Source organism: Marmota monax, unplaced genomic scaffold (genome assembly GCF_021218885.2).
Source record: "Marmota monax isolate L192 unplaced genomic scaffold, Marmota_monax_Labrador192_F-V1.1 WCK01_AAM20220418_F8-fsc00066, whole genome shotgun sequence".
Taxonomy (NCBI): Eukaryota; Metazoa; Chordata; class Mammalia; order Rodentia; family Sciuridae; genus Marmota; species Marmota monax.
The window spans coordinates 4,932,929-4,959,898 of NW_026692805.1; the positions used below are offsets into that span (position 1 = coordinate 4,932,929).

At 32.8% G+C, this 26,970-nt stretch overlaps 1 protein-coding gene across 3 annotated transcripts in view; it reads right to left on the minus strand.

The window, feature by feature from the left end:
• The window catches only part of Arhgap12 (Rho GTPase activating protein 12), a 111,612-nt gene that overhangs the window by 19,084 nt on the left and 65,558 nt on the right, over window positions 1-26,970 (minus strand). Inside the window, exons 5-9 of one of the 3 annotated variants that reach the window (XM_046448311.2) lie at window positions 24,271-24,411; window positions 23,030-23,110; window positions 15,355-15,480; window positions 11,467-11,541; window positions 4,423-4,484 (exon numbers count right to left, since the gene is read on the minus strand). In XM_046448311.2, coding sequence (XP_046304267.1) covers window positions 4,423-4,484; window positions 11,467-11,541; window positions 15,355-15,480; window positions 23,030-23,110; window positions 24,271-24,411 — 485 coding nt within the window. The remainder of the gene's footprint in view (window positions 1-4,422; window positions 4,485-11,466; window positions 11,542-15,354; window positions 15,481-23,029; window positions 23,111-24,270; window positions 24,412-26,970) is intronic. The other 2 variants (XM_046448313.2, XM_046448312.2) reach the window with 2 other exon arrangements.

A 26,970-nucleotide genomic window follows, 5' to 3' on the forward strand; every position in this document is an offset into this window, starting at 1 on the left:
GGTTCTTCTAAACAAATTCATTATTGACATTCTAATAGTGAGGATATAATGCTAACAGAATTTACAGCATTTATGGTCTCAACCTGATCACAAAGGCCTCTAAACAAATGAATTTGATCAGAAATTTAAATCATCAAAACAACTATGACCAAAATATCTAATTAACAGCACACTGTGTTCAAGGACATTACTTTTTTTTAAGTCACAAACTTAGAACATCATACCTGATAAGAACTTTTTTAATATAATTAAAAATCAGACATATTTAGTATCTTATTCACTTAATTCTTTACAGATACAGACTATTTTTATATTTCTTGGTTATCTCTCTTTTCCTAAAGGGGCAGTAGATACTAGTTCATTATAAACACAATAAATTATGCCTTGATTAATCACTGAAATTTTATTTTTGAGATTTTTTTTTATTGGTTGTTCAAAACATTACAAAGCTCATGACATATCATCTTTCATACATTTGACTCAAGTGGGTTATGAACTCCCATTTTTAGCCCAAATACAAATTGCAGAATCACATCGGTTACACATTCACATTTTTACAAAATGGCATATTAGTGACTGTTGTATTCTGCTACCTTTCCTATCCCCTACTATCCCCCCTCCCCTCCCCTCCCATCTTCCCTCTCTACCTCATCTGCTGTTGTTCAATTCTTTTTGAGATTTTTAAAATATCCTAAACTACAAAGATAACACAGCTATGCAAAAACTCTGAATATAGACATGTATAAAGGAAAAGACCTCTGTTTCTTCAATACACATTTCAAAGGTAACCAACATTAAGAGTTTGGTATATCTGAAGCTTTTCTAGAAATAGACCCATATCTAGTACTCAAGTAAGACTTATACTGAATAGGCTATTACCATTGTTCTTATCTTGAACTTTAAAGCTGATCAATGTTATTTTACCACTCAACTTCCGCCTTCAACATCTTTAATTCTGTATTAGAGACTTTTACTTAAATGTCTCACCCACTGGAGTTGTAAACAGTGTTTCACTTATTTTATCTATTGCAAACCTAGCAAACTACTTTTAAAACAGCATGTATGTTTATAAATAGAAAAATAATTTAAAATTAGCTTATAAGGAAATTCAGTTGCTGGAAGGGTAAAATAAGTGTTTAAATTCATCAACATTAAGAATTTATTAGGGCTTCCTTATAGAGAAACATGGTCAGTTTTGTAAAAACTTCATATGCACTCAAAAGGGTTTATTTTCCATTTTCAGAATGTAGAATTTAATACTATCAATTAGACCTACTTCATTATTTTACTACTTTTTGTATCTATTTGAACATCATGGGTTAAGAGGAGTGAAATAAAAATTAATTACTACTCTATTTTTCCATTATTTTCCATAGATTGTGCTTATGATTGTTGATGCTGCTTTAGTTGGTAAATGATTATTCCTTATGATTAGATCTTGATTGTCAATTTAGTATAATGCTCTTTCATTTTAAAGTGCTCACCTCTGTGATGTTTTATGCTTTTCTTTCTAGACTTTAGAACTTTGTCTGCAATTAAGATTCCTATTCCTCCTTTACTTTCTATATCTTGACATGTCCTTATTGTTTTTTGTTGTTTTAACTTTTCTGAATAGTTTTAGGTGTTTCTTTTATATATACTATTTAATTGGGGTTTTCTTTATGTTTCAATCTGGGTATTTTTTCATTTCAACAGATTAGTATTATTCATTTGCACTTAATGATATTGACATAATAGATCTATTTGGTGCTTACTAAGGCACAATTTTGTTACATTCTTATTTTATAATATGTGGAAATCTTGAGATTTTAAAATGACTTATTTTTATTTGTAAATTTATTTTACAGTCTTAGGATATCATCTACTGGCATGCTACTATGAAAAATGCTTCAATTACTGTATTTCCACTTCATGAAGTGAGCCTGTAACCTCAAAGAGAACAAATCCTAGTATTTGTTGATAATAAAAACTTAAAACTTTCAACAACATGGATAAATCCCAAAACCATGAGGCTAAGTGAAATAAACAAGTTCCAAAACATACAAATACGGCATGTATCTACTCATATGAAGTATCTAAAATATAGAAAAGTGCTCACCAAGGAATGAAGAAGAGGGTAAAAGGGTTAGAATTTAGTGGGAAGAGAATCAATGCTATAAGATGAAAAAGTCCTAGAGATACATTACATAACCGCATGCACTACTATACACTTAAATGGTTAAGGTGGCAAACATAACATTATGTGGGTTTTTTTTTTTTAAACACACACACACACCCCAATTAAACTTTAAATAGGATTTTGGAGAACACGGCATATCTGCAATTATGAGTTTGATAATTTCCCAAAATGTAATGGCTTTTGTGATTCTTTGTACAAGATAAAATGTGTATACATTGGAAAATGAGCAACTCAATGAACCAGTATTTCCAAATGCCCAACAAAATACTATAAAATTATGCACAGGTTAAAAATCCACTCAAATGCAATAAAGACTAATGGTTTTTAATGTAACTGAATACAAAAGTTTAATAAGTTTTTCAGTCTTCACTGAAAACAACCTTTAGGAAATTAACATTTGTAGAGTTTTGGTGTAACAGGAAAACAGGCATAATTATACTGTGTAAGGGAGGATTATTTTCTTACACTTTAACCAAAAGAGTACGTTACAAAAGACTTCAAGCAGAGAAGAACAGCAGAGAATTCTACCATCTTCCATTATGTCAAATACTAAAGATTTGCAAAAATAAAAAACAATGCCTCTCTTCTCATGGAGATGTTTTTCTTAGAAAATGCAAGATTTTTTTCCTTCATAAAAAGTTATTTGTATTAATTTGTAATAGGTTATTATAAAAAGAATTATTATTCAAGATTTCTCATTTTAATCTCTCACATAAAGTATCTATAAACATAACCTATACAAAGGTTCGTAGAAATACTCAAAAGAATTTAAAGGGATCTTCTGACAAAAAGTTTGAAAACCACTAGTATATGGAAGATTAAAATAATTGTTTTACTCAACTCCATGTAAATACATTTGAAGATGATGAAATGGATGCTGATTTTACAAAACAGTATTTCAAAAAAAGTGGGACATCTAAAAGACTAATTATCATAAGGGGAGGAGGATAAAATAAAAAGCAGAGAAAGCGGCCAAAGAGTTACGTATACTTCATATAGTCAAAATAGAGAAAAAGGAAAGATCCGTTTCATAAATGAATTCTACCAAGGAACAGTCTGAGGAACACATACTGCTTATAAAGCTATTTCAGAGCATTTACAACTTCAAAAAGCAATCTGGCAAAAACAGTTCAATTAAAACCCCCAAAATTCAACTGCTTGGAAATTTAAAATTCTTTAACAGACTGATTTCATTTTGACTATAAAATCACATCATTTTAGATGATTTCAAAGTGGGGTAGGGGCATGAGTGTGGTGGCACATGCCTATAAGCCCAGTATCTCAGGAGGCTGAAGTAGGAGGATCTTGAGTTCAAAGCCAGACTCAGCAACTTAGGGAAGTCCTATGCAACTCAGCAAGACCCTGTTTCTAAATAACATATAAAAAATAACTAGGAATGTGGCTCAATGGTTAAGCACCCCTGGTTTCAAACCCTAATACCAAACAAACCAACCAACCCTATATGGTACTAGCAAATTGTGTGGAAAAAATACACTGCTACCGGGGGCAGGAAATGATTCAATATCTCAGAGCACAATTTTATATACACTCTATCAAAGATAATGACTTTGCATATGCTATTTGTAAAAGGAACTATGCAAAATGCTATGTGTAGTCTTGTTTATAATAGCAAAAATTGTAAGTATCCTAAATGTCAACCAATACACAGTTATTACGTTCTTGCAAATAAAGGTTAAATTAACTATGACACAGTCAGATAACATAACTATATTGTAGTTAAAAATAATGTGGCAGCTGTAAATGCAATGAAATTGTCTTCAAGATAAATTGTAAAAAGACTATGTTTAAGACTTAATCTATATACATATAAACATCTACATACATATCCTATTTCTAGAGAAAAGCACTAAAACTCATGGGACTCAGAACTGGTTGCCTTTGGAGAGAGGAACCTGTGGCTGGATGACTGACTTTTCACAGGATAAAGGACCTTTGTTTTTCACCATGTGCATTTATTGCTTACTGGGGGGAAGACAATATTCAAAGAAAGTGATATTTCCTCATAATCCTCTCCCTATTATCTCTGAATTTAATTACTTAAGAAATATGTCATGACAAAGGAAATGTTTCATACATTTCACAGCAATCTTAATTACCCTAGAAAATACATACTTAGAAATTCTTCTGAACCTTTTAATTATTTCTACTATAACAGAATTATAATTTTTCATTTATTTCAATCAGATGAATCATGTAAGAACATTAAAGATTTGTGTACTTACCGAACCTTTTTCCCATGTTCAGTAATTTTTGTTACATTTAATAATCCATATTTCTCTTGACCCTATGGAACAGAGTAGTATTGTTTATATACCATTCACACAGACAATGATGTCCAAGTTCTAATATGTGACTGAACCAAAATGGTCTGGTAGTCTAAAAATTAGCTTGAAAAAAAAGGTTAGTCAGTTAAGACGCTTCATTCTAGAATACATTAATAATATGGTTATCCTAATACGTAAAGTTATTTTCAGTAATCTTATAATTAGACATTTCCTCTTTTTTTTAAGTCATAGAAGCCAGTAGGTGCTTTGCTATCAAGTTGGATTTTCACATGAATAAGTTAACACTTGGAAAACAATTTACATTTTCTTATTCAAAGAAAGTGAAACAATGCAATGATGCTAAATACCACACACAACAACAGAAAATCTGAAAAATGTTCAGTTATGCTAACACATTGTCAGATGGTAAAAATAACTAAGTAGAACAAAATGCAGCTACTATTAAATAAATTACCCAAAAGTAAGTGGTACTCTGTGTAGAACTGGCTTTAATGTGGCATAAAAATCTCAGTGTTTCATTAAATACACCACATGGTGAACTGAGCTTTGAAAAAACTAGATTAGCTAACTGATGCCAAAAATGGTGACACAAGCTTTATCATCAGATTCTATAAAGGCAAAAGCCATTCTACCAATTAAATGTTACCTTAAAATTCTTCCAGATTAAAATAAAAAAGCACCTTCTCACTGCCTTAGCATTTTATATTCAAATGAATTTAATCTAAATGAGTTGGTGCCTATAGTAATTATCATTAGTAAATACTTATGTGCACATTCGACAATTTTAAACTGAAACATACACATTCACATAGAAAAAACATTCTCAATTCAGAAACTGATTCTTCAGCTATATTTTTTTCAATGTATCTTAATAAGAAAATATAAATATTTTGTTAATACAGGAGACAAATGTAATATTGAGTATTTTCTCAATATATCTAAAGATAATGTTGAAAGTTTTCAGTCTTATAAAAATTCACTTTTAGATAAAGCTGAAAAATGGCTAATTTTTTTTTGTATACTAGAACTCATAAATAACCTATAGGTAGTTTGCACTATTTTTTTCCATTAAAGCATAGCTATATGCTCTCTCTAGATACTTTTCATAAGAACTCTTGTCTATCAACAAAAACTTCAGTTATACAAATTAAGTATGTAAAAGATATTAAATAAAAGCATTCTCAATTTACTGTTCCTACTCCCTTAGAAGCAGGGGGAAATCTTCAATAATATGGGAAGTAAATAACAACATTAACATGAGTGGCTAGGCACTGGTTCTGTAAACTGGAACTGGAAAGAGGCAGGAATTATGGGCATAAAAAAAGTGTCACTGCTGGGATTGTGTAAAATAAACAAAGGCAAGAAGGATATACAGGTGTCAAAACAAGAAGAAAAATAGATGACAATGTAAGGACAAGAGAGATTATCTACTTCAGGGGCTCTCACCTGGGTCAACAGATGAATGGAAAGCAGTGCAAAATTGTTCATGTATATGAACTGTTCAAAAGGGTAAAGAACTTTCACCAATTCTCAACAAAGATCAAGACCCAAGTACTAATGCTCTCAATTAAACACTCTAACTTAAACATCAATTAAAAATAAAATTTGCCATATCTGAATGTATTTAAAAAACACAAAAAAGAATGCACAATGTATTAAGTGCTATGAGAATTACATAGAAAGAGAAGGCAATCAGACACAGTTTCCTAGAAAAGCAGACCCTGGAGCTAAGGAGTAGGAGTTAGCAAGATGGAAATGACAGGAGAGAAAAATAACAAAAGGTATGCTAGATAGCCTAACATATTTGAGGGCCTTTAATTTCCCTCAAAACATGGGGTAAGATGGAGAAGTGGCAAGAAATGAGACAGTTTTGAAACAACAGACTAAGAAAAGAGTGACAAGATTGGGAACCAACTAGAATGATATCTAATAATTACTATAAGAAATGACAAAGATCTGAACTGGTGCGATGACAGTGAGAAAAATGGGGCCAAATTTATGAGAAATTCAGAAAGCAAAGATGATAGGAACTGGATGTGAGTGTTTTGAAAAGGGAGGATTCTGGGGAAAAGGGAGGAACTTGGGAAAACACCAAGCTTGAGCAACTAGGTAGATGAAGGGACCTTGGTTGCAATGTCACTTTTCCGAGAAACTTGACCCTTCTAAAGCAGAAGTTCTTTCCTTTCTCTTAACTAGTAAGTAATCTGACATTATTTACTACTGCCCCAGTTTGATTCCCTCATTGCACTTTACCATAGACTGTATATTTATCCAAGCTTTATCCAAATTCCATACGCTGAAACCCAAGTTCCAGTGTGATGCTACTTGGAGATGGGGCCTTTGGGCAAGGGGTGGGGGGTTGGGGGGGTCTCACTGGATCATGAGGGTGGAGTCACATGATAGGAATCAGTTCCCTTGTAAAAGTAACCCCTGTCCTTTTTGCCATGAAGACAGACCAAGAAGGTACTAATCTAACAACCAAGGAGTGGGGTCTTGGCAGATACCAAATCTACCAGTGATTTGGAATTCTCAGTTTTCAGAACTGTGAAAATAAAATTTCAAATTTTAACAAGCTATCTTGTTTATAACTGCTTTTATTACAGCAGCCCAAATGGACTATGACATGCTTAATGTAAAGTTTAGTATTGTGTACTATTGTGTACATATTTTTGTCCACTATTCTATTAGGTCATAAGTTGGGATCACATCTGTTATGTTCATCAATGTATGACCAGTGCTTGGGACTGCATCTAGCATGTAGTTTGTATTCAGTATATATTCCTTGAAGTAATTTTCCAACAAGTTAATAGTGCTGTAACACGAAACAAACATAAGAGAAGGTCAGTGACATAGTAAACAAAGCCTTAACTTTTAAACACCGAAGTTTTTAAATTTAACAAAAACGCTTAAATTTGGCATATATGGATAATATGTGTTTTATATACGGTGAGAGATTTAGGGAAAATATTTCCCCAAATTACATCAATTTTTTTTTTTAAATTTCATACTACCTAGTATACTTTTACTGTAAAATATAATTCAAAATCAACCAATGTATTTGTTTCTTACTGAAATAACACCATAAAAACATCTTAGAGCTTGTAAAATATGCCCAAATTTATACTTTAATATGGTAGCTGTTTGATACTACAAAGTGAACTTCATATTGAAAATAAGCAAAAATATTTTAATAAGGACTAGTCAACTACAGTTAAATTTTAACAAACAAGTTTGTAATATAATTATCCTGTCCTAAAAAGGCAGAAAATAAATTAATCTTAATTAATTTGAGAAAAATTTGAATTCAAAGGTTCATGACCACTTTGCAGGCTCCAAAATTTCGAATCAACACTACATTCATTTAGTGAAATAAACATTTCCTAAAGTAGGCTGAAAACTACTAGTACCAAAATCCATACAGGTCATCAAAATCCTTACCTTTGGTCAGTCATGTAATAAGATTCTTTTTATACATAATAACCAAACTTGCACAAGGATATAGTGCTGAAAGAAAATCAGTGTGATGAGCCTTGCAGTACAGGTAAATCCACAGGGACAGAATGCAGGCTAGTGGTTATGAAGGGCAGGGGAATAGGAGAAGGGATGATTATAAGGCGTATGGGTTTCCTTTTGGGGTGATGAAAATGTCCTGTAACCAGATAGAGGTAATAGTTGCTACAGTTACATCCACTGTGAATATACTGGATCCCATGGGACTGTGCACTTTAAAATGGTTGATGGTTAATTTTATGTTATTTTCAAAACAATAAAAAAAATCTAAGGTCCAGTTTATAAAAAAAAATATTTATAAAAAAGTTAAATATTCAAATCACATTTTAAAAAGTCATTAGAATAAGTAATATTCAATGAAAGAAACGGCAAATTTGTCTGTTAATAGTCTTTTAATTTAAAAGTGTTGAAATGTGCTTTTCTCCAAAATGGTTAATACATTTTAATACTATAATTGGAAGGCAAAATCAAAAGCTCAAGTTTCCAAATTATTCAGTAGAACAAATTATACAACTTTATTCAGCATTCAGTAATCAGGACCTTTTTAAGTGCACACTCTCACAGGCACACTGGGACAAATAAAGAACAGCTTCTTAGGTCAACCCACAGAAGCCTATTTAATCCATACTGTAGAAAAATAAATTATTAATATTTTAAGAAGCTTATACACTGCCTATTTAAAAAAGATTTTAAGAGACTATGAAAATAATAATGCTTATGTAAAAACCAAAAATATAAATTTTGTTTAATTACAGGAGATTGAAGAGGTACATGGACAATTTGCTCAGATTTTTAAGGTGACATCAGGTACTTAACTGGATAACTGGATATGGTACACTTTTCACTTCTAAATTTGTAATTTCCTTTTTCTTATCATTAAGCCTTTATCCAAACCCATATTTTAATTTACAAAGAAAGAGGAGGAAAATGTCTCCTGTACTAATTGGATAAGAGTAGGAGGGGCAAGACTAGGTCACAAAGCAAGCAGAGAGGAGGGAACCTGAGGGTACAGGGAGGAAAGACAAATCTAACGGGCAAAAGACTAGATGAGGGAGACTAAGACAAAATGGGGGAAGAGAAGCATCCAGGAAGGAAACAATGCCATTTGTTTATGTGAAAAAGAATGGCCTTTGGCCATATAAGAAGCACTGGTGAGGTAGTTCCCTGTGATGGCCATCAGAGGGTACCATGAGTCCAGGAAGGTCTTCAGAAAATGGATAAAAAGGTGAGGAAATAATTTGTAAACAGTCCTATGAAACGTCACGTAGAAGATTTATAACTGCCTAGAAATTCCTTTTTATCAAGATGTATCTATGAAAGAGAAATTGTATATTACCTTTATTTAAAATAAATTATAAAGGATTTTAAAATTTTTTTTCCCATATGAACTGACCGATTAAAAGTATTATAGTAACAATGTGCCTTAGATTCATAATAGTAATCCTTTGGCAAAACTAAAATCATGTTTATGTACCTAACACTGTGTTAGATAACACAAAAAATAAAGAGTAAAAAAAAACATGTACCTCCTATCTATCTAGTAGAGAGACTTGGGGTACATGAAATAACTTGTACTTATTCAATGCAATACATGACTTAGAAGTTCAGAAATAAAGAGGAGACCATTTTTATTCCATGAGACTAGTCTGCCATGGCCTCCTAAAAGAGTGAGTTTTTGAAGAGGTACAGGATTTGGCTCCATGTACAGAAAAGCCAATGTCCATCCCACACAGGGAGATTGCTTGAGCCAATCTTAGAAATGTGTTTTTTTTTTTAAGCTTTAGATATACTAATTAACCTGATTTGATCATTACTCAAAGTATACTTTGAACATCACACTGTATCCAATAAATATCTAACTAGTAAGTACTAATTAAAAATAAGAAAATGTGTACAATGTGAATAGGGACCACAAAGACTGTGATGAATTAAAAAAGAATGTGAAAGGTTATCTGGGAAACCTTTACCTCTAAGAAATCTAAAGTCTGATTAAAAAATAAGTCTATCATAATTTCATAAAATGGGGAAGTAAAAATAAAAATGTCTTTTAAAAAGCTTTAGTTTCATCTACTCATTCAACGAATATTTACTGAGAAGTTATTATATGACCCTGTAGTAGGTAACTGCAGACACTCTGTTCCAAAAGATGACACTAACAGAGAGTCAGAGTTCCTATAGGATAGAAGTAGTGAAAAGAGTTACTCCTTTTTAATGAAATCAACTAAAGTATAATTTAATTCTAAAAGAGAATCATAGGAAAACCTCATCTAATCTAGAGGATTAGAATAAAATTCTCTGAAGAAGCAAAGTTTGAACTGAACCCTAATAAATTGACCAGACAAAGATGTGAGAAAGAAATAGTCGGTGGGCAGAGGAAACAGCAAGTTTAACAGCCTGGAGATGAAAAGCAGGCTCCCTGGAGGGACCGAAAAAAGATAATGAAGCAAGAGGAAAGCAAGAAGATGAGGGTACGAGATGAGGCTGGAGAAGCAGTCAAAACCCAGAGCTCGCACAGTCTTCTTGACCTAAGTTAAGAAATTTACACTTGGGCTGGGGATGTGGCTCAAGCGGTAGCGCACTCGCCTGGCATGTGTGCAGCCCGGGTTCGATCCTCAACACCACATACAAACAAAGATGTTATGTCTGCCAAAAACTAAAAAATAAATATCAAAAAAAAAAAAAAATTTCTCTTTCTCTCTCTCTCTCTCAAAAAAAAAAAAAAATAGAAAAAGAAATTTACACTTAATTCTAAAAGAACAGGGAAGCCAACAAAGGGCAATAGCAAGATCAGCACGACAAGGCAGACTGTGAGTGAATGAAATGAGAGATTGAGTAAAACTCTGTTCAAGTTAGATGGGTGTCAGAAGAGAATTTGAAGGAAAATTTACAATAGAGACACATATCAACAATATTCATCCGGCACAGACTGAAAATGAACTTTACAGCACAGAAAAAGAAGGGTGTCTATGCTCATTAGAAGTGGGGGAATATACATCTTACCTTAGACTTCTGGTCTGAGGTAAAAAGGGAGGGTGTGTGTGTGTGTGTGTCTGTCTGTCTGTCTTTCCTCCTCATCCCCAGTACTGGGGTTGAACACAGGAGTGTTTTACCACTGAGCCACAACTCCTTTTTATTTTAAGATGGGTTTTGCTATGTTGCCAAGATTGGCCTCTAACTCGATCTTCCTGCCTCAGCCTGGAATTACAGGCATGTGCCACTGTATCCAGAAGAAAAGTATAATTCAATAGTATCCTCTGAGAATTTTTATATTTATTTTTAAAAACCAAATATAAATTTGTCACTTAAAAATATGGTATATAAATTAATCATGGTTTATTTTGTACAAAAGGGGGCTTTCCTACCGATAAAATGCCAAGATACATTTAAACATTATATTTAGAGAAAACTGATTTACTGAAACTAATTGAAATAACTGAACTATATTATACTGTACGTTTCTATCATACTAACTGGATCTTGGTGCTTTGGTGAAGAGGGAGAAGATTCATTTTCAGGAAAGCAGGGTTTTGAGGCACTTGGAGATTCCTACAAGAAATAAGTAATGAAAAAAGTTACTCTACTTATATAAATCTATTTTTCCCTGTACTCATAATGGGAGAGCTTAATAAAGCAGTTGAGAAAAAATTTTTCCTTGTTATTTTACCTTCCTAAATTCAGCTTTAAAACTCATAGGATACTGATTTGAAAACTACAGGTATCTATGAAACACAGAAAATTTATAGCAATTAGTTTAATTAATTAAAATAATGGTCAAGGAATTACTCAAAACAAATGATGCATATTGGCTTAAAATTATGATTTTACATACCAGTTTGAATTTTTTTTCCCCCAGTACTGAGGTTGAACCCAGGGACCCACACATGCTAGGCAAGTGTTCTAACACGGAGCTACATTTCCAGGCTTTTTAAAGTTTATTGTGAGACAGGGTCTTGCTAGGTTGCCCAGGCTATCCTCAAACTTTTGATCCTCCTGCTTTTGCCTTCCAAGTAACTGGAGTCATAAGTATGCACTACCATACCCAACTGAATTAACTATATTTAAAATAACTAAAATCTAAACTCCTGTGGATAAATATATATTGGTCACCAAACCAACTTGATGTTGATATGGTAGGTGTAAATATCCATAGGAATACTTGGTAACTGCCAAAATGAAATTTTACTTTAGTCACTAATAGCTATATGAGAAATTAAATTAAATTCCTATTAGTAAAGTAATTTATAGCTAGTTTCCCAATGATTAGAAATGAGCAAGATTAAAAATAGGTAAAGACAAAATCTAAGACTGAAAGATTAATAACTCAAAAGGAAAAATATTTTAATGTCCAAGCCTACAATATCTCAAGAGCAAACCAGGAGCTGGGCATGGTGGCACATAACGGTAATCCCAGTGATTTAGAAGGGATGAGGCAGGAAGATTACAGGTGTCAGTCTAGCCTTAGCAACTTAGTGAGACTCCGTCATAAAGTAAAAACTAAAAAGACTAGGGAAGTAGCTCAGTGGTAAAGCTCCCTTGAGTTCAATTCCCAGTACAAACAAACAAACCAATAGGATATGTTTAATAAGAAGACTTGGTCAAAATTAAAAATAGTATGCATTTCTCCTACAGATGTTTACAGGATGATTCATGGAAGATAAAACTGAAAACTTTTTTTGGCAGCATTTAAATTTTCTCCATTCTCATCTAGATGCTTTGAATAATTTTAGGAAAAAAAGAGAATCAGAAAAACCATTTACTAATTTGTTATCAATTTTTATGTCAAGCCAAACAACTCCTTCAAATATTCATCTCCAAATTTCTATCATTCCAGTTTTCTGTGCTTATGAAACTAGAAAAGGCATTGACAATATATCAGAATTTGCTTTAATTAACAATGCAAAAACCATTAATTCCACACAACAATGAAAGTTCACAGGGAAACCTTTGAAGGGATAATTTACAAATCAAGCCCAAGGCCCACACTATCAATGGAGAAAATATTAAGATCTACAAAAATGTCTTTACAAGAAGGAATTAAACTTATTGTCCAAATCTCATTTAGACTCATTTTTTTCTGACATTCTCAGATCAATTTCTTGCCTTCTACAAGAGTATTTATTATTAAAGAAGTCTGAGAAAAAGGAAAGATTCACTAACTAGAAAATAAGTAACTGAATAAAATGAAAGGTATTTCCGATTTGTTTTTTTAAAGCATTGTCAGTCCTATAGAAATAAAACCCACAAATGAAGTAGTGATGTATGCATAACAATTATAACAATTATAAACATAAAACAATTCTACACTTATACATTTATATGTGTGTATAAATGTCTTAGTTATTTACAAATAACAGTTTTAGTAATAACCATACATAAGCAGAAACAAAAAAGATACACTCACACATATACACAGTCATACACACACCTACCTCCTCCTCCAAGGTTATCTCCCAGATTAATTAAGAACTTTGTTTTTGTAACACTTGCTATACAATATTAAGTTTATTTGATTATATTTCAAGTAACATATACTCTCATCCCTTATTACATATTAGCTAGTTTGCTCTAGTTTAGTCCCTTTTTTCATAACTTCAAACTCTGCCCTACTTTTAAATAGAAGAATTTACTTATTGAAGCAATTAGCTACGAATTCGTTTACAAAGAGTAAGATGAGGGACAAAGACATTTCTATTAAAAATAAGTAATCTCTGGTCTCAAGACAATCATATTCTTGAAAAAGGAAATAGAATTTCATACAAGTTGTTTTAAGAAATAGATGGAAAATAAATCCCAAGGGAGATTTAAATAAAGAAACTTTAAGTACATATCACCAAATAACCATGTATCTTATTTCTTCTAGTCTGAAGAGGCAGTGGAGGTAGTTTAACCATGGCTTTTGCCCTCAGTATTATATGTGATGTTTAAGAATTTCTATATACTCTGAATAGTAATCTGATTAGTTGATTGAATTTATCTATTACAAGTCTCCAGAAATTTTACCTGCCTAGGCTAATCTCAATCCTAAAAGTATTTTTAAGCCTGTGTTCAATAATACAGACTCAAGAAGGACATTCTTTAAAATGCTCTACATTCAATTGCATAACATCCCTACTTCATTGTTGTTCTTTAATTCCATCTTATAAACACAGAATGTGAGTAGATTATTTCTGTAGCTCCACAAGTCTACTTTGTAACACGCAAAGACTAATTTTATATAGTCACTTGTAATACCAAAATACTACACTTGTTTTGACTGAGCAATTGAAATCAATTTTTTATACAGGATTTAAAACTAGAAGTATCCAAATACAAAGAAATACGCCTTACAATTTCTTTCTTTCTTTTTTTTTTCACCTTAAAAATGCAGGGAAAAATACAGAAAACCTGTTAATACTACAAGAGAAGCCTGACAGCTTTAAGGAAAAAAAAAAAGTCTTCAATGACAAGTATCTTTTAAAAATAATATATTTGGGGCTGGGGATGTGGCTCCGGTAGCACGCTCGCCTGACATGAGTGCGGCCCGGGTTCAATCCTCAGCACCACATACAAACAAAGATGTTGTGTCTGCCGAAAACTGAAAAATAAATATTGAAATTTTCTCTCTCTCTCTTTAAAAAAAAATAAATACAAATAAAAATAATATATTTAATTTGGGGATGTTACCACTGCCTTTGCATTTTCCACTGGTGTATCTGGGCGTACTAAGTGCCGAAACCATATTATAAAGATTTAAGTCCTTTGTGCTGTTTGCACCAAAATTCATCCCCTATGTGAAACAGAAAACACCACTTCTCAGCAACAGAGGACATCATTTCTCAGACTGATAAAAGAAGTACTTTGTGCACATAGCATTTAGGGAAACAAAACGGAGTAGGATTCCAGTCGAAAATTAATATGAAATCACCTAGAGACTAAAGACATACAAGGGTAACAGAAGTTTGACCTGAAAATGAGAGGAGCAAAAAAATTTGTCACCTACTGGGTTCAAATGTGTAAAGCGTGTGTGTATATACATATACACAACTATTAATCCACAGAGAAGTCAATCCATTGCACAAAAATGTAAAAACTCAAGTCCAAAACCTATTCCATGACAAACTGATACTAAATATATGAAAATAGTCACTAAGGCAGACAATTTAATTAAGAAGAAGATAATACAGTTACATTTTATCGCATGTGCAGATCAAAAGCTTAAGTTAGTTCAATAGAAATCAAATATTTTAGCAAAAATCATATTTAGCAACAGAAATATTACATAAAATGAAATATTACTAAAAATGGTTAAACTCACTGCACAATATAATGCACAAAGATCTTGCCAAAATTCTCAATCAGATCTCCCCCTAAAAATCCTACCTTGTCATTGGTGTCCAATACAATGGTGCTATGTCTCCACTTTGTTAATACTATTGGTTCTTGCAGCCGCCTGTCCAAGCTCCTACTTTTAATTATTTCTCTTTGCTGCTGGGCTGAAGGATTGTACTAAAGAAAACAAAATTTACTTCATAAATAGAAACAAAAGCAGAATCTAAATATGCTGGTTCCAAATAACACATGACTACTAGGCGGACTTCAACATATGATACCACCACAAATAAATTTTTCAGGTTCAGTTTTCTTATCTTTGACTAGCACTATAATACAACTGAGAAGATTATAGATTTGGGTAGTGAAGAGACTCAGTTTACTGTTATAAAAGATCTTTTATAAAATATCTAATCTAAATTTTTCTCAATTGCAAAAAACAGATTCAACAGAAACATCATCTCATTCATAGAGTTGCTCTAAAGAGTAAACAAAGTATAAAAATGTATAAATATTTCCCTGGCAGTATATTCTCAATAAATATTATTTGTCATAATTTATAAAAGAATGTCACTGGACAAACTTATTTTTAAGGTTACTTTTTACTTGAATTTAACTTTTGGTTTAAGTTTTTAAAATCATGCTTCAATATACACAATAGTATTCATATATTTAAGAGTTTTGCATTAAAGCACATAATTTTATAAGACAAACACACAATTTTATAAAATATAGATATGAAGAAAAAGACAGGCCCCAAGACAGAAATAATGAATAACTTCAATACCCCACTTTAACCAACAAATAGATCAACAAAAAAAAAAAAGGTCAACAGAGAAACATAACAGCTAATTTGTACTGTAAAAATGGGCTTATTAGACATCTACACAATATTTCATCCAACAGCTGCAAAATACACATTCTTTTCATTAGCACATGGAACTGTTTCCAAAAGAGACCACACATTAGGCCACAAAGCAAAGTCTTTAATTTTTTTTTTAAACTGAAATAATTTCTTGCTATTTACTTATTTGATCACAACAGATGAACAATAGCAAAAGAAACTGCAAAAATTATACAAACACATGGAAACTGGAAACTGAACAACATAATATTTTTTAAAAAAGCAGGTCACTACAGGTTATTAAAGAAATCAGGAAATTTAAAAATTCCTTGAATCAAATGAAAATGGAAACATAACATAACAGAACCTGATGGATACAGTGAAAGCAGTACTAAAAAGAGAGTTTTATAGCAATGAGTGCCTACATTAAAAAAAAAAACAGAGATCTCAAATATATAATGTAATAATATATCTCACAGTCTTAGGAAAACAAGAACAAACCAATCACAAATTAGTAAAGAAATAATAAAGATCAAAGCAGAAATCAATGAAATAGAGATAAAATTTAAAGCATCAATGAAACAGAGCTGGTTCTTTGAAGAGATAAACAAAATTGACAAACCTTTAGCTAAATTAACCAAAAAGAGAGAGAAGACATAAATAAAATTAAATCTGAAAAGAAAATACTACAACAGATAGCACTAAAATTCAAAGGTTCATTTGGGAATATACTGAAAAACTATATGACAAATTGGAAAACCTAGAAGAAATGGACAAATTTCTAGACACATATGACCTACCAAAATTGAATCAAGAGGATAAAAAACACCTAATAGATCAATAGCAAGTAATGTGATTAAAGAAGTAATAAAGCTGCTCAACGAAGAAGAGACCAGGACCAAATGAACTCACTACTGAATTTTACCAGACTAACACCACTGATCTTTAAACTATTCTATAAAATGGAAAGGATAAAATCATTCCAAACTCATCCTCCAAAGCCATTATTAACCTTTTTTCAAAACCTGGTAAACACACACACACACACACACACAGAAGGAGGGAACCATTTCTGAACCCAGATATAAAAATTCTCAATAAAACACTTATAAACCAAACTCAACAAATTAAAAAAAAATCAGACACCTTGATCAAGTTGGTTTCATTCCAGGGATGCAAGGATGGTTCAGTATATACAAATAAACAAGCATAACATAGCACATAAATAAAAATCTTACGATCACCTCACTAGGTGCATAAAAAGCCTCTGAAAAAAACTCAACATCCCTTCATGATAAACATCCTGAATAAATTAGGCATAGAAGGATCATTCCTCAACATAATAAAGGTTATATACAACAAACCAATAGCCAATATCATACTACAAGGGGAAGTCTTGCTACTCTTACTTAATAATGTACTAGACATTTTAAGCACAGCAATTGCACACAAAAAGAAATAAAATAGGAAAAGAGGAAGTCAATTCATCCTGTATGCTGATCATATGATTCTATATATGGAAATTTCTAAAAAGACTTCACCAAAAGATATTTAGAATTGATAAACAAATTGAATAAAGTAGCAGGATACAAAATCAACACAAAAAAATTAGTAGCTTTTCCACATAAATTGCTGAAAATAAAATCAGGAAACTATCCATTCCATTCAAAATAGCCACAAAATCAATTAGTTAATTAATTAAATACCAAGGAATAAACCTCACTAAGGAGGTGAAAAAACATCTACAATGAAAACTACAAAACACCCAAAGAAGAAATTAAAGAAGACACCAGAAGGTGGAAAGACATCCCATGTTTATGAATTCAGAGAACTGATATTATTGAATATGGCCATACTACTCAAAGTGTTCTACATATTCAATGCAATCCCCATCAAAATACCAATGAACAAGATAAAACCAGAGAATTAGGGAAAACAATCCTAAAATCCATATGGAAACATAAAAGATCCCAAATAGCCAAGGCAATCCTGAACAGAAAGAGTAATACAGGAGGCACCACACTACCTGATTTCAAAACATACTACAGAACAACAGTAACAAAAACAGCATGGCTCTGGTGGGGGAAAAAAAAACATATACAGACCAAAGCAATAGGATAGATGACCCAGAAACAAATCTATGCATTGCATCTTTAGCCAACGGATCCTTGACAAAAATGCCAAAAACATTCAATGGAGAAAGGACAGCCTTTTCAACATACGTTGCAGAAGACAAGCATATATATATATGAGACAATCAAAATGGATCAAAGATCTTAATGTAAGACCTAAAACCTTGAAACTACTATGAAAACACTTCAAGATATTGGCACAGACAATCATTTCTTGAACAGGACTCTAATAGCTCAGGGAACAAAAGCAAAGGGTTAACGAATAGGATTGTATCAAATTAAAAAGCTTCTGTATAGCTAAGGAAACAATAGAGTAAAAAGACAATGTACAGAACTGGAGGAAACCTTTGTCAGTGTTCATCTGACAGAGGTTTAATAACTAGAATATATAAAGAACTCAAACAACAACAACAATAACAACAACAAAGAAGGCCAAGTAATCCAACCAAAAAGTGGGCAAATAATATGAACAGACACTTCTCAAGAGAAGTACAAATGGCCAATAAAAACATGGAAAATGCTCAACATCTTTAGTCATGACAGAGATACAAATCAAACCCATACTGAAATTCCATCTCACCCATTAGAATGACTATTATTTAAAAAACAAAAATAATGCTGGCAAGAATGTGGAGGAAAAGCAAATCTTATACAATATTGGTGAGAGTTTCCTCAGATAACTAAAAAGAGAACTACCCTAAGATCCAGTTATTCTCCTCCTGGGCATTTATCCAAAGGAAATAATGTCAGCATACAAGTGACACCTGCATACCCATGTTTGTATAGCATTCTTTACTACAAGCCAATATATGTAATCAGCCTAGGTGTCCATCAACAAATGAATGTATATAAGAAATATGGCATATATACACAATATGGAATGGAATGTTCAACCAAAAAGAAAAATGAAATTCTGTCATTTGCAGGACAATGGATGGCACTAGAGGTCACCATGCTAAGCAAACTAAATCAGGCACAGAAAGACAAGTACCACATATTTTCTATCGTATGTGGAAACAAACAAAATAACCTGAAGGTGGAAAAGGAACAATTAGGGACTTTAGAATTGGAGGGACAACAGAGTGCAGAAGAGCAGGAGTGACATCATCAACACATGCATGCCAAATTTCATTAATTTGTAGAATTAATGCCTGCTAATAAAAAATGACACATGCAATAAAGCGCTTAGACTGTACTTTGAAAAAAATGACAAAAAAGGGGGAATTGGGGTTTTAGGTTTTGTTTTTGTTTTCATTAAGGTCAGAATACATTTGTTTTTCTAAAGTGATGATACTAATTCTAAAAGTCAATTCTGAACATACTACTTGCCTACAAAGATAGGTAATCATTGCCACATATAAAACTAAAAACATTGCTACACATAAAATTAAAAACACATGACCAGTAAGATATTGAATCATGTAAGAATTGATATTACATGTAGATCACCAAGAAAAAAACATCTCAGAGACATAAGGCCTTAAAAGTCATGCTGTCTTATGTAGGCAATTTCAATAAATTATAATAAAAATGATAAAATATGGTGGACGATGCCTGTAATCCCAGAAGCTGGGAGGCCAAGGCAGGAGGACCACAAGTTCAAAGCCAGCCTTAGCAAGAGCGAGGGCCTAAGCATCTCAGTGAGACTCTGTCTCTAAATAAAATACACTAGGGCTGGGGATATGGCTTAGTGGTCGAGTGTCCCTGAGTTCAATCCCTGGTACCCCCCATCCATCCCCACAAAAGACAAAATAATCTACTTTTAACAGATAAATTCTTTTCCTCAAACCAAAGGATACCCGATATCCACTCCTCTCACCCCTAAAACCGTCCAGCAAATCTTAACTTGTAATGACCCTCATTATAATTTTAAAATTATATGTTAGGGATGTTTTACCACTAAAAAAATCTCCCAAGATCCTCCTCTCCACAATATGTCACTTATTAACACTCCAAACTGAGTCCACCCAGGCCTTCCCAAATGTCTCCCAAAGCTCTTACTTCCTTCTCCACATTAAAATTTGCCATAGCCAGTCAACCACATACAGTTTTAATTAACTGACAATCAACAGTCTTAAGACTATCAAGTTCACAAAGGATAATTCTAGACTAAACAATGATGATCTTTAAAGCACCCCCTCTCCCCCACAAAATTCTGTGTCAGATGTCTCTAGGTATAAAAAGACACAATTACTATAGACTGCTATATCTTCCCTACAGCAAAGTCATCACTAATGATAATTAAAATGTGTAGTTGTATGTAAGCCTGTGTATAAACTTTACAGGAAGCTAACCTAGCTTTTAAGCCTGTAATTACTACAATTTAGAAATCCTTTCTATATGACAACAAAAATAATGTAAAATTAAACTGGGTAATTATCACAATTTTAAATGTGCTCATAGATTTACAAGCAACAACATATTTTTAAAAGCAAACAAGGCATAAAGGAAGTAAATGTTAGATGTAAAATAACAGAAGCTAATAGTAAGGGGCACATAATTTGAGAAGAAAAACAAGAAAATCCCCATAGTTAAAACAGACACAAAGACACACCTACTTTTTTTTTTTTTACATATTTATTTTTTGGTTGTAGATGGACATAATAGCTTTATTTATTTTTATGTGGTGTTGAGGATCGAACCCAGGGCCTTGGACGTGGTAGGCAAGCACTCTACCCCTGAGCCACAATCCCAGCCTCAAGACACACCTACTTTTAAAAAATTGTTTCCCTTAGGAACTTCTATTTTTTGTCTTAAAGAATTTTAACTGAGATTTTGTTCTAAATTATTTTAAACATATATGCAAAAATAGAGAGTACAACAAGAACCCAGCATTGACTTTTGTCATATTAAGAAATGCTTCAGGTATTTTTTCCCTAAAGAAATAAAATGTTGGGGCTGGGGTTGTGGCTCAGTGGTAGAGCGCTCGCCTCGCACGTGGGAGACCCTGGGTTCAATCCTCAGCACCACGTAAAAATAAATAAGTGAAATAAAGGTATTGTGTCCAACTACAAGTAAAAAATTAAAAAAAAAAAGAAGAAGAAATAAAATGTTGCCAGGCATGGTGGTGCACTTCTGTAATCCCAGAGGCTCAGGAAGCTGAGGCAAGAGAATTTTGAGGTCAAAGCCAGACCCAGCAACACAGAAAGACCCTGACTGCAAATAAAATATTAAAATGGTCTGGGGAGGCCTGGGGTGTGGCTCAGTGGTAGAGCGCTTGTCTAGCATTTGTGAGGCATTAGGTTTGATCCTTAGCACCATGTAAAAATAAATAAAATAAAATAAAATAAAGGTTTATCAACAACTGAAAAGAAAATGGTCTGGGGATGTGGCTCAGTGGTTAGGTGCCCCTGAGTTCAATTTTACCACCAGTAGCAAAAAATAAAAATAAAAGAAATAAAATATTACAGACACATTAAAGGCCCTCTGTCCATAACATCCATGTTCCATTTTTCCCCCTGCCTCCCCAGCTATAAATTTAGTGTTCACACACAAATACAGACACAAATATTCTTTTCTTAAAAATATTTTTATAAGCTGTTGATGGACATTTATTTTATTTATTTATATGTGGTGCTGAGAATAGAACCCAGTACCTCACACTTGCTAAGCAAGCGCTCTACCACTGAGCTACAACCCCAGCCCCATGTATACACATATATTCTTTAAAATTTATCCGAAGGGTGAAATACTGTCTCATAGTAATTAACATTTTTCTCATTACTTGTAAATTTGAACAACTTTTCAGATATTTATTGAATAAGAATTGCTGACAAAAATTACCTCAGGCTTTATTAAGTATAAATTTCTTAAGGTACAGAATTTAATCTGCAACTGACTTTATTATACAGCCCAAACTGCACTAAGTAGAGTTTCTATAATATTTTTCCTATTTCCTCATACCTCCTGTCTGTAACTGATTTAATTATGAGTTCATGATATTGCCAAAACATTCTAATATTCTGTCCTAAGTGCAAATGATGGCAGAAGATGAAATAATATCATAAAACTGAGGACTACACATTGGTCACAAGACACTAAGCACTTTTTGCTACAGAACCATCCTTTGAGATTCTGATGTAACTCAGCTCCTTCCTCTCTTAAAAACTGAGAAACTACTCAAAGCCCTAGAAGATCTTACTACCACATGCTGCCTCTCTCAATTATAACACTGACTCAATTATATCACACATTTACATTAAGAGGATAATCTTAAATATTTAGTCACTTTGGTTTCTCTTAAAAATTAATAAGACTTTCTTTTTTAATATTTATTTTTTTGTTGTAGTTGGACACAGTACCTTTATTTTATTTTTTTTATGTGGTGCTGAGGATCGAACCCAGGGCCTTACACATGCAGCGAGCACTCTACTGCTGAGCCACAATCCCAGCCCAAGACTACTTTCTTGTAGAAAACTCAGGCCAACTAGACACAAGATGGCACTACTAGTACTGAAGAGAATTCTTCAGAAATAATGAAAGACTATTTCAAGCTAAACAAAAAGAATTTCTGAATAGGAACAGTCAGTATTGCAGTATTAGTAATAATATTGCAGTAATAGTATTTTGAAGATGACTGAACATCTTTGAAAAATTTAGTGAGATACAAGATTCTCAATGAAATTTCAAAAACTTAGTCTTCCTACTTTTTAGAAAGTTAAATAATAATTTAAAAACAAGTCTGCTGAAACTGTCTTAGATATCATTTCATCTACTACTTGAAACAGAAGTTCACTGTTGAAGTTATTACCTTTGGTAATTCCCATTCCGACCGAGATCCATCCGCACTGTAGTAATACTGTCTACCTTGATCGTCAACATGCTTGAGCCACTATAAAAACATAATAGGTTTTTAAATATTTACATAAAAGTGAGCTTAAGCTGCTACTACTAAAGATACTAGACATTATTTTTAAATGAATTTTATTTTACTTACTCAAGAAAACTGCAAAAAAATTAACAAAGTTATACCAATAGACTTGCATTTTAAGTTTGGTAAGAATAAATATAATACTCAATATTAATGCGAATTTTCTCTTTCCTCAAACTTTAGGCTAGTGATTCAAGCACTACTTAACAACATAAGAAGAAACATATGACATAAAAACATATAGATGTACACATATACAGGAACACATATATACTCCCATCCTAAAAACAGGTTTGAGACATTAACAAAATAAATTGTTTTTCAATGTTTAAGTATGAAAGCTAACAATATAAACCTCATTTCACACAAACTCTTAAGCACTGCTTCCCTTAGCCAATGCATTTTACTCAATACAATTTAAATATCAGGAACAGGAGAACTTCATGCAGTGTAATACAGGGAATATGAGGGAGGAAAGACACTAATGGTTACTAATACAATCAAATACAATCATATGATATAGATTGTGATATAAATGAAAACTGCCACTTCCAACTGTTCTGGTGTCAAATAATTGAGGTGAGAAAGAAAGATAAAGCCCTACTCTGTTTATTCCCAAGAGTCTACTCTCTCTATAAACTAGCACCACCAACCAGTTACTTTCTTAAATGATACCAGATGTAATATACACATAAAGCTCCAATATTCACTGCCAAATCAATTAATCATAAAATATTAGATTCATGGGTTTTATACAAATCTGGTTGTAATGAGAAAAAAAATATAAGCAGCGACACTGTATAAAAATAGTAGGTTGAGAAAGCAATTTCCAAAAAATTACTCCTAAAGAAATATGCTTATTGAGAAAATCTAAACAAATTACAACTGGTCTGTTCTTTAAAAGTTGGTCTGTATTGAGTTATCAACACCACAAAAATCCTATCATCATAGAAGTTTAAAACCATGAATCAGTATACTGTTTTCATGTTGTCAATTGCATGATTATAGAATTACAATGGCGAACATTTTCATGAATTTTCTAAAACTATTAAAATTTCAGTATACAACACTTTATGAGATACTTCTGCCACGAAATACCAGATGAGAAAAAAAGAAAGTACCTTTTCATTAGTATAGTCACTGGTATATAAGGTATGCCCACGTTCATCCAACTCTTCTGACCAACCCCTTGGAGGAGAACCACACTGACTATCTGACTGGCTGTAACAAATGCTGTGGTAGTTTTCTTCTGATGAAAGAAGCTATAAATAGTCAGAAAAATAAGGATTTTTCTTTTTTGAATATAAATATTCAGCAACTGAAAACTGAGGAGATTGAATTTACTTGGCTATAAGTAATACTTGGCAAATATCTTAAATGTATTTGAATATTTAATTCTCAAAACAAATTAATAAAGTCTTTAAATAATACATTGTAAATGGTGAGGTAAAATTGAAAAAGGTTAGTTATTTTATCACATTAACGCAACCCTCACAGAATTTACCATTAATAAAACTGAAAACAATGTTTTCAGACTAAGGAGTGATAATGTGCTATCTTCTATTTAATGTTGTTTTCAAACTGAAATCTCATATTAAAAACCTTCAGGGGTGTGAATGGGTATACACGTCTACATGAAAATGAAGGTAGAGATGAGGGGACTTCATTAGATTATGTTTCTTAAAAATCCTCTCTCATCTCTATATCATGAGTACTGAAACAAATGCCTGGCAAATAAAAGACCTTTAACTATTTTTTTTTTGAAAGTATATGGGAGAGGGAGGTGGAAAAAGGCATTAGCCTTGTGCACTGTATTTTATGTTCTCATTTAATGGCAAGTTATCCTAATTCACTCAACCAAATGCTTATAAAAGACTACTGAAAACTAAACTTCAAAATAAGAAGTAATAATATTCAGAAAATTCAGATACAACGCAGAAAGATCAGAAATTCGATATGGAAGTAATATAAGCATGCATGATAAGCTCTGGACATGGCAGAGAAGTTAGAAGACTGAGAAAACAACAATTTTTGATGTTTCTTAAGAAACAAGAGGTACCACTTTATTAAACTTAATTCGTTCAACAATTATTTATTAGTGTGATGACTCTTCCTATTAACCCTAGCTAAAATATTTTCTACAATTAAACCTTACTCAGACTATACTTCTACCACCATAACGTGGCCTAAAAAACCATGCTGGACAGATTCTCGATGTTGTAAAGATATACACAGCCCTTATGTCAGTATGTTCACAAAAACTGACATGGAGAATTGTGCACAAGTATTACATAAAATAAGCTGTGTTTTGCAATGGTAACACTTTTAAAAAATGGAAAACAGGGCTGGGGTTGTAGCTCAGTGCTAGGGCACTTGCCAAGCATGTGTGAGGCACTGGGTTTGATTCTTAGCACAACATACAACTAAGTAAAATAAAGATCCATTGACAACGAAAAAATGTATTAAAAAAAAGATTCTTCATTCCCTACCCCTTTCAGTCATTTTTTGGGGGGGTGGGGGGGTACTTTTAGATGGGGCTGAGGATATAGCTCAGTGATAAAGTGCTTGCCTGGCATGCAGGAGGCCCTGGGTTCAAATCCCAGAAACACACACACACACACACACACAAAAAGTTTTAGAAACTGAAAAAAAGAAAAGTGTCATTTAATTAGTAAAATTAAGAGATAATTAAAATCACAAAACCAGTTTTTTTAATGAACATAACTTTCTAGTTGACAAAATGCACATCATAATTTTCCAACTTTTGTAAAGTAAAATATTATCTTCCGCCATAAAAAGTAACCTTTTTGGTATGTTTTATTACACTGTAGAATCAGGAGAAGCTTCAAGATCTTGATGTCTACAGCTAGAAAACAGCTGCTTGATGACAGTTTTCATTTACGTGGGTGACTGGCACAATAACTTTGGGGTATATTCTGCAGCAAAAGTGCCCTTAAGAAAGATGAGGGGGCTATCGTATGCATTTCATATAGAAAAATGGCAGGGATGTATCCCATCTGGTAATCTGGATGAAAACAGCTGATTTTCTTAAAATTTTTTAAAAATTATCAATGAGCTGGATAGGCATGGTGATGCATGTCTATGATCCCCAAAATTAGGAAGGCTGAGGCTGGAGGATTACAAGCTTGAGGTCAGCCCCAGCAACTTACTGAGGCCCTAAGCAACATGGAAAGACCCTGTCTCCAAAAATAAAGAGGGCTGGGGATATAGTTCAGTGATAAAGCATTGATAGATACTGAGCAATCCCCAGTATCTATCAATCAATCAATTCAATCCAATTATCAATGAGCACGAGGTTAAGAAAGAGTTAGGCATGGTGGCACACACCAGCGATTTGGAATGCTGAGGCAGAAGGATCTCAAGTTCAAGACCAGCCTTAGCAACTTAATGAGACCCTCTCTCAAAAAATAAAAAGAGTTTGGGATGTGGTTCAGTGGTTAAACATTCCCCAGGTTCAATCCCTGGGAGGGAGGGAGGAAAAATGACAGACTCAGAGGTCAAAAAAGCAAGAATCCAGAGTGTTAAGTAGAATAAAAAGCCTGGCTGTCTCCTTGAAGGTATTTTCTAGGCCCCAAGTTAGAACATTAGTTATTGGTTTTTAAGGCAATGAAGAAGTGTTGGGGAACCAGACTCAGGACTACCAAAGTTGGGAAACTAAAAGGATACCTCATAATTCAGAGCTGGGACCACTTCCTCTGCAAAGATTTCTACCCACAGTTTATGAGTGAGTTGGAAACAAATCCTGTCCCTTTATTCTACACTAGAGAAATCACAGAATCTTCCCCAATAACTGGGAGAGA